Source organism: Pygoscelis adeliae, unplaced genomic scaffold, assembly GCF_000699105.1.
Source record: "Pygoscelis adeliae isolate BGI_AS28 unplaced genomic scaffold, ASM69910v1 Scaffold308, whole genome shotgun sequence".
Classification (NCBI taxonomy): Eukaryota; Metazoa; Chordata; class Aves; order Sphenisciformes; family Spheniscidae; genus Pygoscelis; species Pygoscelis adeliae.
This window is the reverse complement of record NW_008825306.1, coordinates 3,830,868-3,846,389: the sequence shown is the minus strand read 5'-3', so window position 1 is coordinate 3,846,389 and position 15,522 is coordinate 3,830,868. Positions and strand designations below refer to the sequence as shown.

The 15,522-nt window shown below is 38.1% G+C and overlaps 1 protein-coding gene across 1 annotated transcript in view; it reads left to right on the top strand.

Annotated features, from left to right (window-relative positions):
• Positions 1 to 15,522, top strand: part of USH2A (Usher syndrome 2A (autosomal recessive, mild)) — a 401,100-nt gene that overhangs the window by 161,222 nt on the left and 224,356 nt on the right. The window contains exons 28-30 of the mRNA XM_009330219.1: positions 1,524 to 1,727; positions 1,850 to 1,930; positions 4,203 to 4,388. Of these exons, the coding sequence (XP_009328494.1) occupies positions 1,524 to 1,727; positions 1,850 to 1,930; positions 4,203 to 4,388 (471 nt within the window). The remainder of the gene's footprint in view (positions 1 to 1,523; positions 1,728 to 1,849; positions 1,931 to 4,202; positions 4,389 to 15,522) is intronic.

Below are 15,522 nucleotides of genomic sequence, written 5' to 3'. Positions count from 1 at the left end.
TGTGAACAAAGAATCTAGGGCAAAATCACGTCTAAAGTGAATGTCTGAAGTGCATATTGCGGCACATCAATAAATATTACTTTTTTCACTGAGCCTCCTCAGCACACTGCAAAATAAGATGGTGGCTGTGAATTTATATTCAGAGCGTCTGAAGATAAAAACGTTTTTGTGTGTTCCTAAACGTAGATTTAGATGAGCAAGATTAGGCACTACAGCTTTGAAACATATTTTTATTTAGGACTATAATGATGTAATGGTATGATAATAGAATGTGGAGACCTTCCCAGTTTAATAAGTATTTACAAAAGGTTTTCTCAATTAATGGCTGCTTGGTATTTAATTTTGAATAAAGGAATATTGTTTTGCTCACTGAGCATATTGCTGAGGAGTAGGAGTTGAGCTTAAATTAGGATGTATTCATTTTAAGGGGCAGTTTGCCTGAATTCCTAGCATTGTGGGGAGAGAAGGTGTTTTAGGGGACGATTCAAAATGGATGTCCACCTTCAGTGCCTCTTTCTTTTTGCATGAAATACGTATGGATATTAGATTCTCAGATCAGGTGGCTAAGTACAAATACTACGCTGATCTGCCATCTTGCAGTAATAAAGGCAATAAAGGTACATAAGATATAAATACGATGTTTTCACAAAGCTAAAAAAAAGCACTGATCTCAGAAAGGCTCATTTTTAATTTACAAAGTTAATTCTTCAATGAACTGAAGTCTTGAGTTTGGTTACTCTTTACTTTGGTTTTACATTAAACACCAATCACTATACTTTACTCGGATCTGAGAACTATTTGGTATCAATTTATTAATGTCTTTGTAAATAAGTCATAGAAGTATATAGAAATTTCAACAACTGCATCCTGAAATTTTGTAGTGGTGTGTTTACTGCTAGTAACTAATTTAACATATTTGTAATGTTATACATTACATATATATGTGTGTGTATATATTATATATATAGGAATGTTATACACACACAGAAATAAATATAAAATGATGTTACTTAATTTTTTTCTCATAAATGAATAGTTTGGGGTTATGTTTCTAGAGTATGTTTGTAAACAGCATACCAGTTATATCCCAATTAGGATAAACTGATACACCTCTGTGATCTCCTGATATATTTAATCTATATGATGTTCTCAGTTTGAGGAAGAGTGTATATTAACAAAATATTAGCAAGCAGCAGAAAGCTGATTTACAAATTCAGAATCACTTTATGGTAATAATTTTAAAGAGAGAAGTAACAGCAGAGAAAACAGAAAGCTATTTCCTCGTGGGATGGAATTGATAACAATGAAAGTGTAGTTCAGTAAGGCAGGAACTCAACACTAGTGTACCAGGAATTTTTACCAGCTTAGTATCTTGAAAGGGGGGGACTGAATGTCATGTTGAAAGTTAACATATCCACATTACAGTCTTTAATGCTGAAAATACAGAATTGAAAGGAACAAAAGTGATTCTTAATTAATGACTGAAGCTCTTTATGTAACACTAACCCCTTACTGTTTGCTAGGTTTCGGTGGTTGCATGAAGGATGTTAAATTTACACAAGGTGCTGTCGTTAACTTGGCATCTGTGTCCAGCAGTGCTGTCAGAGTCAATCTGGATGGATGCCTATCAACTGACACTGCTGTTAACTGCAGGGGAAATGACTCTATCCTAGTATACCGAGGAAAAGAGCAGAGTGTTTATGAGAGTGGTCTACAACCATTTACAGGTAACACATTTGTTCCTTAAATGAAATACATAATTTTTATTTCATTCTGTATTAATAAAGTACCATGTTCAGTGATTTTTTTTTTTTTTTCTCTCCTCTATCCTTCTCTGTGTTCTTTGAAGAATACCTTTATAGGGTGGTTGCCTCAAATGAAGGAGGGTCAATATCTAGTGTATGGACCCGTGTTCGTACAAGAGAATCAGGTAGGTATAGTTTTAAGGCTTACTTATTCCCATTTTTCATTAGCTATCTAATGTCAGGTTGGAGAATATCCCACCCCAACAATTTTGAGTAGTGTAAGCTGTATAGTGTTCCTGTAGGAGCAAAACTGCTTAATGCTTTGAATAGGTACGAAATCAGTATCTTCAGCTCTGAAGTGTTCGGGTAAGTATTTTCCACACAGAATTCAAAGTCTCTTCCAAATATGTATTAGATTATGTAATTGTGTGAGAGCAAAAAATGTGAAAGGATTGAACTGCATTAACTGAGTAAGAACAGCCATACATCTAGGTATGTTCATACACGCACATCTAACCTCATGTTACAGGAGTCTGCTGGAGTAAGTAAATCTGTGTTTTCTTATGTATAACTTCATAATACAAAATGAAATGTAGAGAAAGGAGATACTGGGACAGCAGGCACAAGATGTGGATGATGAGAGGCCATGTAGTTGTTAGGGAGAGGGGGGTCTTGTGAAAGTTTTTCTTTACATTACCTGCACATGGGTATGCTGCTCAGTGCTGCTGAATGAGGATTCTTTTAACAAGTAGCCCATAAATTGTGTGTGACAATGTGGCAATATTTACTAGAAAAGCAGAGTGTGGCTTGTGGAGAAGGTTGCAAAGTGGGAACGTAATACCTACTGAGCCTTAAAGATAAAATTTTTCATATATTTTAGGAAGAAAATTTAAAGGACCTTTCCTTTTCTGTTCAGTGTTTTTGCAAACTTTTTTGAGCCAGCAAGTTTTTGAAGATCTACAGTTCTGCATAATTTATTTAACCAAGTTTCCCTCTTCTGTAAATTGAAGCCTAATTGCATTCCGTGAATGCAGAGAATTCTTTTGATGCAAGATATTCAATGTATGATCTTAAAAAATGATACGGTACCTGTGTAAATATTGGACTTGCAAATGCATTCCTGTGCAACTTACTGTCATTATTTTGTGTACCACCACCATACTTTCATATCGACTGTCTGACAACTGTAAGGTTTACCATAAATCTATGTTTGCAAGCTGACCACAGCATTGAGCAGCAACATGTTCCCCGGGGTTGGAGAATAATTGCGCTATTTAATTATTTTTGAGTTGGTTTTGTTATGTCCCTTCTGAGAAGACCATCTGCTATACAGTACCTTACCTTGTCCTGTGATACACTTCAGAACTAATAAAATCAATATATTGCTGTAGTAACTGAAGCTTTCCTAGAGTATCACATTCTTACTTTACACAAGAATCACAACTTCCACGTATTTTTATACGTTCCATTCTGGTATCCTTCTTATAAAAAACAAGGCTGCATTCATATTTAATGAAACTAAACAATAAAATTACAAAAAAAAAGAGGTTATTTGGTGGTGAGAAAAGTGAATGATCATCAACAAGGCTAGGGAGTCCACATGCATTTACAGCAAACTCATCATCCATCATCCTGCCATAGTGTTCCTTGGGCCTTTCCTCTGCATCCCTTGGGCAGTCATCTGTGATGAAGTTGTTACTGGCCAGACCTTTACTTGGTATAGTAATATCTAATAAATAGTTAAAGGTTATGGGAAATGGGATGATTTTTTTTATTAGCAACTGTATGCATATATGAGCTTGGCTTTCCAGTTCTTTTAAACATCTTCGTTTTCTTTTTTTTTTTTTTCCTTTTTTTCTTTTTATAATATGGAATGATCAGAAGCAAAGGATTTTGCAAAAAGGCCTTACAAATCTCTGCTTTGCCCTGAGACACTTGTATGGCATTGTGGAAATATGAAAATAAATGGAAAAGCTTAAACCTTCTGACATACTTTTGTAAATGAGAATGCACATTTTTAGAAATGTTTCATAGTTGTGGCATTCTGAGGCTTAGGTATCCAACAGATAAATATCAAACCCTTCTCTGTTACAATACTGTCTTGCTTCATTCAGTTGTATGATTATAATGCCTGAACTTAGCTACATACAATCCCCCTCCTCTCTTTATGAGTGATGCTTAAATATGTTTGATACATTAAATGTTTTTGGAAAATTGCAACAAGACAAGAAGGAATGTTATGTAGATGGAGTTTTGATGGTTTTGAAATATAGCTTAAACTGAATAGCTCAAGATGTGCAGTCATATTAAATCAATGCTGAAAAGTTACAACTCTAATAAATTGTATTTATGCTAATGGTTGAGTCTGATTTACTGCAGCCATTAAAAGTGAAGAATAGGGGCAATAGTCTCCTTAGAACTGCCATTTTCTCTATTTTCTATTTTATCCTTCTACAGTTCCACAAAATGTGACAACTCCCTCAAGAGTTCACAGTATAAATGGTTACAGCATTGAGGTCACCTGGGACAAACCTGCTGGGGTCATAGGTGTAATTGAGAAGTACATTTTGAAAGCATATGAAGAGGATGGTCCCAATGTACCCATCACTAGTGCTGAGCTTGCTGACACTAGTATGCTCACAGGTAAATGTTGTTAAGTACCATTTTTTAGGCACACCTAATAATGGGATGCTTACACCTCCTTTTGTTGAGCTACAAAGTATTCCTTGTCTGTTTTTGTGTATACACAGCACATATAATGTTTGGAAGGGTAGCATTTGGTGTCAGCATCCACATACATAGCAATGTGCCAACTTCAAAGAACAATAGAAATTAAGATATAACTCAAATACTAAAAAGTAGTTTTATTTAAGGTATTCCTTCTCAACCCTATTGATGCTTTGAGGAAGAATGCTTTTTGTTTGTTTGTTTTTTGCTTGGTATATGTGATTTTTTTTTTCCCCCCTCCCCTGTTGTTACATCCAGTTCACCGAAATGAACTCTACATGTGGGTCGCGTAAGATACTATTTGACCTGGTGTATGAAAGCACTTGATATACTTGCCTAATGTTCATCATATACCCCTAACTGATTTCAGCAGCATACATTTATGTTAATCAGATGCTTTGCTTGATACCACTGGGATGTGGAGATAGGTTATTATGGAATGAAGGAATTTGGGGCCTGGGGTTTATGGGGTTTGGTCACTGTTGAGCTGCGGGTTGTGGACAGGAGCTATAGGAACCATTGCACTTGCGATGTTTTCTGGAGTCCAGGTCTTTTTACCCATAGGAGGCAGATGTTTTTAGGAAGAAACACTGGACTCTCTTTCTGCTACATAAAGAACATTTTGGGACCTCTCTTCCTGTCAGGATAGTATGGATCTGGCTTTCTGTTCTTTATTAACAGGAAGCCTTTGCTGGCTGCTACGAAGTTGCCTGGGAAGGAGCACATTACCGACAACAGTCTGAATTATGTTATGATTAAATGGGGCAATAGTACAAAGTCTTACTTTCACTGTAGCAAACTGTGACCAAGACATTTGTTTATATACTCTCTAAAATTAATTATATATTCGTAACAATTTAAAAAGTCCTAATGACATAGTGCTCAAAGCTGATGCTTTGGTTTGAATCAGCTTTGGGCAATATAAGTCTTAGAAAGTGCCTTAACCCTCAGGCAGTATATTATTGCTGCTTTCCTGAAGCCCAGGTAATACGTGCTTAGTGTTCTTACATAAGTGTATATGTTTTGTGTTGTTTCTCTGCCATAATGTATGTATACATTTTCAAGAGCAAACATGCACATATCTTATTTTCTTCAGTTTGAAATCTCTTGACTATTTGTGATTAATGTGCTTACAATACCAAAACTGCATGGGCTTTCTGTTCTTACTGTGATTTCTTTGATGAACTTGTTGATTTGAATACTCTTGCTGTAAAGCAATACAAATTGTATGAGTAGAAATTAAAGACCATATTAGAGGCATATAGATTAGATAGCTTATTCACAGCTGATGGTCAGAACCAAAATTTTGTTTAAATTTGTTTGCATTGTGCCATGGTTATGTGTCAGGGTTATGAAAATGTCTACACCAGGCTGGGCAGGTAAGAGGTTATCTGCATGCAGCTTTCAGGAGGCAGAAGAATAAGACATTCCTTTATATTAAATGGAGATAGTAAATGGATCCCAGTTCTTTAGTTTATTATAGCTGATAACTGTTGCATACTGCAAAATAAAATGACCCGGAGAGCTTAAGAATGGCTGTATTCAACCATTGACCTCTCTGACAATGTCAGATTGTAGATGCTTAGAAGAAAATGTAAGAAATGTGCTAAGCATAGAGTGAGTCTTCCTGTTAATACAAATTCAGCTGGTAGTTTGTGGAATTCCTGAGCTGAAAGTTGCACCTGGACCATCATGCTTAATGGTCTGTGGTAGAATTGTCTTTCTTCTTTTAATACACTTATGCTTTTGGCTTCTGTAACTTGCTATGGCAGTAAGTTTTCCAATTCAGTTTTGTGTGTGTAGAAGAAGTGCTTCCTTTTGTTATTCATACCTGCTGCCCAATAGTTTAGTTATGTATTTTCCAATTTTGGCATTGTCTGAAATATGTAATTAATGTCCTCATGGTGAGGTCAGAGCTGAGACAAGTGAAAAATTAAATCATTGATCTTGAAATGATTTTACCTTCAGCCCGTTGATTTCAGTGAAGCCTATGCAGATGGACTAGTCTGTGGACATTGAGAAATGGTTACCCACAAATGTGAGACTCCCAAGAAAAGGTGTGGCTTTCCCTGCTGAATCATCTTTCCTGGTTAATCAAAAGTTAACATAAACACAGAACCCCACCAGAAGATGCTGTGCTTACTTACTTTTCCTTTGAGTTTGCTGAGAAGGGATATTTTGCTTATTTTCTCCCTGATTTCAGGGAAATTTCTTTGAAAATTCCTTTGTTGAATTCCATGAGAAGATGCTGCAGTAACCCCAACAGCCAGGCTTGCTAATGCAACAGGAGAGAGGAAAGCACCACAGCTCTCAGTGGGATCGCTGATGAATCAACTCTGGTATTTTTCCACTCCCTCCTTCAAATTTTCATTCACTATTAAGCCTAGGCACCACTTAATCTGCTGCTTGCAAATATATCTGAGGGCACTGACAACCCCCTTTACCTTATTTTTTTTTCCTTGCACCTTTTTATACCCATCTGTTGTATTTTGTTTTATACTTAGCCTGTAAATTCTTTTAACAATTACCATGATCTGTTCTGTGCAGTAGGGTCCTGAGACATAACTGGGGCACAGTAACAAAAAATTATTAATAGCATTATCCATTTCCAAGAAGGCTGTCCTGTGTGTGTTAAAGTCAGAAGAACCTGTTGTACCCTTGTCAGAAGAAAAGCTGAGCTAAATAGTAAAGGTAAAGCAGGTCTTTAAATAAGCATAATCCCACAGTCTCAAATGCCTATTTCTGATTCCTCAGAAACCAAAATCTTTCAAAATCTGACCCTTGTAACCTTCAAAATGTCAAACTGTTTTTTCACTTTCATCCAAGAAAGGAATATTCAGCAGATTTAAATCCTTAAAATGAGGTTCTGACTGTTGAACCAGGAGTTTATTGGGTAAGGTAGTATATTTCAACATGGTGTTCAGGATCTGTATTCTAGGATGAAAGTATAAAGTTAGAGTGTAAATATTTGGGGTTCAGGGAATACTGTGCTAGCCCATCTTGCCTTCAAAAAAACGTGTAATAACATTGATACGCTTTGGATACAGCCAGTCACACTCAGCAGAGTAATAAAAGAAGTATAGGGTCATCACATCAAAGAATTTTTTTCCTAAAGGCTGGGTTGCTTTACTCTGCATTCCAGTGCATTCCACATGCTGTTACTATGCTGCCATCAAAATTTGGAATATAAATTAGAATCAGTATTTAAACAAACAAAAGACGCTTTAGAACACTCTGTTTCAGTGTGGTTTGTGAGCTGCTTTTGCTTCTACTTTCCTTTGGAATCCAGAATATCACAGAATCACAGGATCGTTGAGGTTGGAAGGCACCTCTTGAGATCATCTAGTCCACCCCCCCCAGCTCAAGCAAGGTCAGCTGGAGCAGGTTTCCCAGGACCATGTCCAGTCGAGTTTTGAGTATCTCCACAGATGGAGATATTCCTCTATGGGAAGCCTGTTCCAGTGTTTGACCACCCTCACAGTAAAAAAGTGGTTTCTTGTGTTCAGGTAGAATTTAATGTATTTCAGTTTGTGCCCATTGACTCTTGTCCTGTCACTGGGCACTCCTGAAAAGAGTCCAGCTCCTTCTTCTTTGTTCCCTCCCATCAGGTATTTATACACATTGATAGATTACCCTGAGCCTTCTCTTTTCTGGGCTGATCAGTCCCAGCTTTCTCAGCCTCTCCTCATAAGAGGCATGCTCCTGTCCCTTTATCATCTTGGCGGCCTTTTTGTATCATCCACAAACTTGCTGAGGGTGCACACTTCTCCCATCATCAAGGTCATTAATGAAGATGTTGAACAGTATTGACCCCGGTATCAACCCCTGGGGTACACCACAGCTGTCTTGCCTCTAACCGGATTTTGTGCCACTGATCACAATCCTCTGATGCTTCTCTTGTCAAGCACATACAAGAAAAACATTTTATAATTCAGATTGCTCTCCTTGTAGAATTCAAGAGATCCAATTTTACCAGCTCCCAATTACAGGCAGTGAAGAAGGCTAGCAAAAGCTGCAAATAATATTTAAATAAAATATCCTGCAAAAGAATTCACGAACGTTTGGTACTCCTATTACAGACTCCTCTTTTAATTTTGTATGTTTTTTTCAGTTCATCCTGCCTGTGTCGTTGCCGCAATAGCCAAGTGCTGAAGTTGTGGCTGCACACGTGATAACGAGAAAATTGTTGTTGAAGGCTTCCCCTCTGACTGCCCTGAATGTTCCCTCCTTCCCTTGACACGTGTTTATAATTACTTTTCACCTTTTAGTCTTTTATGCTCGGCAGATGAATATCTCAGGAAAAGTTAATTTAATGATTTAATATGGTTAATCAAAGCGGCTCGGCTGTGCCTCGGCTTTGAAAGCGCTCTAGCTAGGGAGTCTCTCAGAAGTGGAGAGGGGACCTCCTGCCAGTGACCCTCAGGCCCGGGCTCGCCGGCGGGGCCGCGGGGCCGGGGGAAGCTCGCTGCCTGAGTGGCAAACCCCCGTGCTCAGAGAAACGCTGCTGGCTGAGAGGTTCTCCCTCTCAGGGAGATCTCTTCCAGGGCCGAGCAGGCGCTGCCCAAGCAGCCTGCGGCGCTGCGACCGGCCTCTGCGCCCAGACCACTGCCTCCGGCAGGGTTTGGGAGTCACGGGGCCCGCGGGGGGCAGCCCCAGGGCCAGGCCCCACAGTACCGCTCAGGGCCTCGGAAGGCCTGGGGCAACAGCTGGGGGCAGCGGGGGCCGGCTGCTCCCCACAGGCTGGGAGCTGAGGATGGCCACGTCACAGGCCGGGGAGTGCCTGTGCCAATGGGGTGAGCCTAAAATGAGAGTTTACTGTCTGTGGTGGCTCTTAGAAAATGTTTTCTTCGGGGTACTTTGATCTACATGGGGCCTGTAAGCAATTTACCACAGCCAGGTAGTTCGCCACGTGAAACCGTTAATGAATTACTTGGATATTACTTTCATGCACTTGAAATTACTTGAAAGCTCTTGGTTTGTGCAAATATTTTACACTCAAAACACTCCTATGCTACAGTTAATGAGATTTTTGTAAATTTACAGAGAAGAATAGCAAACCAAATGTAAATATATGTAGGGCCAGAGCACTAGCAGGACTCCCAAATCCATACTCCAAGTTGGGACAAATTCCTAATGTTCTAAAACGTTTCATGAAGATACAAAGAGTCACAACATACTAAGCAGGTTTGCTATATTTAGATTGTATTTACTTAAAATTAAAATCTGACAGAACATTTAAAGTAATCAAAGCCAAAACTTTGTATTGAAAATACGGTTTTCAAGAGCTGCTTCATCAGGTGCTTGAACCACATTTAAATACAAGAATGGTTGTCACTTTCAGGTAATTTATTTCTGTTTATCATCATTTTGTAGAAGTAACCTTTGGTCAAAAGCACAGATAGATGACAGAAAACATCTAAATATTTCCCATAGCCGGAAGAACGACGGTATGTGCTTTACGGTGCCATGCCACGGTGTGCAAGATCTGGAAGGCTCTATGCACCCTTCTGACACAAAGGGGTGTCATGTACCGAGACCCTTGTAATGACTGGGGCTGCGATGCTCACTGTTGGCTTGTTTTGTCCCTGTGGGTGTCTAACGGAGATTTGGTCTCTCTGTCTCTCTCACCCATATGTACGCACACCTCTGTCGGTGGGAGGAGCTGCAGGAGTATACCAGAAGCTGCACTTGAGCCCCTGCTCAGTTCCCTGGTTGACTGAGGCAGGTAATGCAATATAGGGTAGCCAATAGATCTGTCTATGCCCATTAGGCTTCTGTGAGTTGTCAGGTGGTGCCTGAGCTCCTGATGACTCTAAAGCAGAGTGGCAGAATGTAGGTTCGTGTCTCCTTTCATTTATCTGGCTTTAGCAGACTAGCAGCATATTTTTCAAGATATGCATTTTAAAACATAAATTATATTAATATTCTGCAATATTAAGGTTCTAACTTGATTGAGTTTAGGCCTAAATGAATCTTGTTTACAGTCCAATGCTGTTGTATAAATTTATTCATATGAAATGTAAATTGTCTGATTAAATAAACCTGAACATTTTATCAAAATTACATCAACTCTTAGCTACATACCAATACTTCTATTAATAAAAAGAAATCAACTTCTTAATGTTTGTGAGGATGGAAAGGATTATTAATATGTTTTTTATAGACACACTCAAAAAAAGTTTGCAAGAAAGTTAACAGTCTTTCTTTCTCTCTCTGCAAACTTTTAAAATTAATCATCCTGCAGAAAATGAACAATGACAAAGTTATCTGGAAGGATCAAGAGTAACACAGTGATAGATATTACAGAACCAATACTCTCTGTGGCTAATTAACTCTTGGTGCAAAATTGGACTGTTGGGCTAAGGTTTTCTGCAAATTAAAGCAGCCAGAGAGTTGCCCTGTGTTATGAGGAACGTAACAGGCTTCCTTGAACCACTGCCACCTGAATTGCATTTTCAAGGCCAGTGGAGGTTGTGTATGGTTGGTTATGAAATTTTTCTGTTGGGAAAAAAAGGGTCTTCCAAGCCAAAGAGATCCAGTAACTAAAGTAAACCTTTTTTTTGTTCTTATAAGCTAAAGAGTTGGAACAGGTGCCCTCTTGTTCAATAATTCTTCAAAATTTTATGAGTCATACTATACTTATGGTAGAAGATGCTTTAAAAATGCAGATGTATGCGACAGATTGATGTGCACAGGCTTTCAGTCCAGAAATGCATATGTAGAAGATGCATGTACTTAAACAGTTTTTGCTACAATCTGTCGAAAACACAAAGTCAGTTGAGGACTTCCTTTTCTGGTCAGTGGACTGTGATTAAGTGTACTGTGGCAATGATGCATCTCGACACACAAGTGACTTTGTTAGACAGATGCTGTACAACCTCAGGCATTCAAGTTGGCTAAATAGTCTTTAGGTTTGGGGAGGGGAGATTTGGTAATTTTTTTCTGAGATTTTAAACAAGAATTCAGTGTTGTTTCTATTGCAATATGCGTGTTTCAAAATAGGTCCTTATGAAGTAGAGTGTTAGGGAGGAAACAATGAAAAAATCTGGCAAGGAAAAGTCCCTTTGGCAAAAAACACACTCAGCTCATGAAACAAATGGAATTTGTGTGGGTAAGCTCTGTGTTTGACTTTGGGAATCTTAACATTCAGTAGCAGAGCTGAGTTTTCAGGCTGTATATGAAAGTCGTGCCTGGTTATGAATAAAATTAGCTAAATCTACCTGTAAAAATAAAATATTGAACTAGCCTTGCAAAATTGTCCTCTTCCACCGTCTGACCTGAGTGCATTTTTTTGTGGAAGTGAGGAAAAGAACTTTAGTATTTGTGTTACATCTGTAAGATTAAATAGCTTTTTGTGCGAGTCGTGTGTGGGCAAGTGGGTTTAGTTTTGTTTTTATGGGAAGGCTCCTTCAATAAATGTATTTTAAAAAGCTCGCCTCAATTTATATTTGTTTAACCAATTCCTTATGCAAAGTAAAAGCTGCTCTGTAAGTTACCATAAGCAAGTGTGTCTTTTCATTTCCGAAGACCTGATGTGGTGTTTTGAAGCAACTTTCTGAAAAAGCAGGATGACAGATTGGAACAGTGAAGCAGTGCTTTCATAAAAGTCTTTTAACTGGATGAGGAAATTGTGAAAATACTATAATTGCCTTTGAATCTATTGTTCAGTGTTTGTGAACAAAATATTAGCCCTCATACCTTAGTGGTAAAACAATTTTTTTCCTTGATGAGAAGTATTACTTTTCCACTCAAAATGTGCCAGAATACTGTGGAATCTGGCTGAGTTACCTAAACATATGAGACCTCCCTTTTAGATGTACTGAACAAAAGAAACGTCTCTTTTATGGAGAAGTATGCATTAGAATGATGAATGGAGTGGATATAAAGATGCAACTAACTCTGACTAGTCCACGCATCCATTTTACCATAAATTCATTGTTGATCCTTTTCTGCTGTCCATGTCAATGTTTTTTATCCCTTGTCTGCAAGAATGAACCTAGCATTTTCTCTCTGACACAACTCTAAACCTCAACTTTAAATATTGCAAATAATTAAAGATCATTTAAATAAAAGTATAGAAAATTAAATACTAGTTTTGCATATAAAGTGGGCTTAATGTTCTAGGTGTGATTCCAGATCACTCCTTCAGACTGTTAACTTTACATTCATATTTAACAAATGACATTATTCAGTTTCATGGGGTCACTGTGTCAAAATGTCTGTGTTAGAACTTTAATTTATTTCCAAAGGTTCTTTGAGTGGGCAGATAGGAGTGGTGTGTTAGAATGATTTACCGTCTCCGATTCCCCATGTGGATTTTAAGGCTTGGAACGTTGTCTATGATGTAAATTTTAAGTCTAGATGGATTCAGCTGCTCTGTAGTGGCAGGCTGAATGAATGGGACTCATATCCCAAATGTGGGAGGCTGACCCTCTTCTTAAATATTGATGGTGCCTCTATTTCTATCTCCTGATCAAAGCGACAATTTATCTACCTCTCTCCTTTTAGCATTAATAGAATATGTGCAAGTGTGGTTGCAGCCAAATTTTGCTTTGTTAGCATCCCATCTTGGAAAGCCTGATGGACTCTTATCAGATCAGCAATTATTTGGTATAGACGAGAGATGCCGGTCTGAGAGTGTGATAATTGAGGAGTTCGGGAAAGTTTTTTAAAGCTGTCAACCAACTTCATTGGTTCATAAGCTGTTTTTTATTGCAAAATTTAGTTTGCTGTGCTATAAATTAATTCACGTGTATCAGTGATGATCTTTGCTATGGGACTGCTGACTTTGTACTCTTAAGATAGTCAGGCACTGAGTGTAAATTTCACTGACTGACTAAAAGTGCAGAGGAAATGAGTGGGTAATGAGAGCAGAGCAGCCAGTTCTTTAATTGAATTAAAAGCTGGGTGACACCAATGCAGACACCTGTCCAATTACAGACAGGCCAAGGTGTTTACCATTGCTGTACAAGCGATTTGAAGATGACAGAAATCTTTCCGCCCACAGATTAACATAATGAAGGAGAACAGATTACAGTGGATGCTGGCCAAACAGATAGGTTGGCAGCTGAGAAAAAAGTAGTTTGCTGAAGTATGTAAATAAAATCTGTGCACTTGCTATTGCCTACCTATGCAGCACATCTGTTTCTTTGTTGAAAGAAAATAGTGCAAGGGTACATGTGAAGGAAAACCATTAATTAGGAAATGAACAAATTATTTTTTTAAGTTGCTGCCTTTGCTGGATATATTTTTTAACATAAACCTTCTGTTGCAAAAGGGTTTATTTGTCTGGGTTTTTTTTTTTCCTTCAAATTCTCACTGCCCTTCACAAACCTGCCTATGCAATGTACACTCTGTTGCGCTACAGGTGCTTTATGTAAAACCCTTCTACTTTTTCAAAAGTAAACCAAACAGCCCAATCCAAACCTTCTACAGCTACGGGCATCTTTCTGGATCTGTGCTACTTCAGCTCTCAGTGCCTGAAGCCATTGGTGACCCCCACAGAATGTCTTCCATCAGGAAATGCAAGGAGCATTAATTCACTGTTTCATAAGAAAAGAATGCTACAAGTGCTAAATGTACAAATAAAACTAAATTGCTTCCTAAAGCACAGCAGAGTGCACAGAGTGATGGCATATACGCTATACCGTGCTCCTCTTAACTGAGAACCTGCAAATGTCACAGAGGATTTGGTTTCTGCACGTGTTTATTTGCTGAAGGTAATTCCAATAGTACCTTTTATACTTTCCCGTGTTTAACCCTCAATGATCTGGAAATAAGTGCTTTGTACTAAGTCTTATGCAAAAAAGATGGGGTTTTTTGACTGATGAAATTTCTGTGCTGAAGAATTTACTGTAGATTCCAATATTCCTGCTTTAGAGGGATAGTAATGCTTTAAAACATCATTATTTCCTACTTTCTGCTTTTTGAATGCTCTTAAAAATATTTGCCTTCCATCACAGGAAGATTACAGGCACATTTGCTTGGGTGGTGGCTGACACAACGTTCTTTTTCTTTCCTGTCCCATTTACATTAGATAGTAAGATGGCAGTACAGCTTTCCACCGCTAACAGGGGATTTGCAAAATCAAAACTATAAGCAGTGAGAGCGAATTCTGGTCAGCTGGTTTTAGTTTAACACTACTCTGAAGTAAATGTGATTACTTCTGAATATCTCTGTGTGTACCAGTAGAACTGGACCTCAGAGAATTCAAATAGAAAGATTGTTGCAATGCCAACCTTTGAAGTTTTTGGATTAATTACAAGAAAAGGCACAAACATTACTAATGCAGTGAAAGCTAATCTCATATTTTCCATGTGAACACACCTATTAGTAAACACAATATAAACATTTACAGACTTTGATTGTCCCACTCAGAAAATAATATATTTATGCTGTAACTGTTAACTTCCAGCATCAAATTCTCCAGGCCCGTTTTGCGAGTATAAAGGGCTTATGTGGGGAAAAAAGACATTTTTTAATGAAACCCAAAGTTATGTTGCATTCTATGGAGTAAGTCAATGAAGAGTAATAATAAGGACTAATTTCTTCTACCTGTTTGTGTACATGTAATGCTGAGGGGGTTTGCAGTCTTATTGTACTATGGGAGGTTTGGCTAAGAATTATGGTTCTCTGAGGTACTGTTGTTTTTGAAGCTGCTTTGCAAAATCCCAGTGTCAGACAGGTCAGACAGTTCTGAAATAACATAGTTCGCTTTTTTTTTTTTTTTAATGAAACACCCCATTGATTTTACTAAAAGCTTTGAGAGTCGAGGTGAGAACATGGTTTGAAATAAAACTTGACATGGCTTGGCCTTCTTTTAATTACCACTGCATTTTCATTCCTTATTACTTTATTGTCAGACCTACTTTGGAATGGGAACTGCTGATGTTTCTGAAAATGACTGTAAACCACATTTTTTTCCATGTAGTCATTCTGTATATTGCAGTTCAAAATATTGTGTAACTTCCTGAAGTGGTAAGCAGTGATTTGTTGCATTCGCTATGACAAGTAGCTGATCGATATGTGGGAATCTAGCAACTTCTCTTCA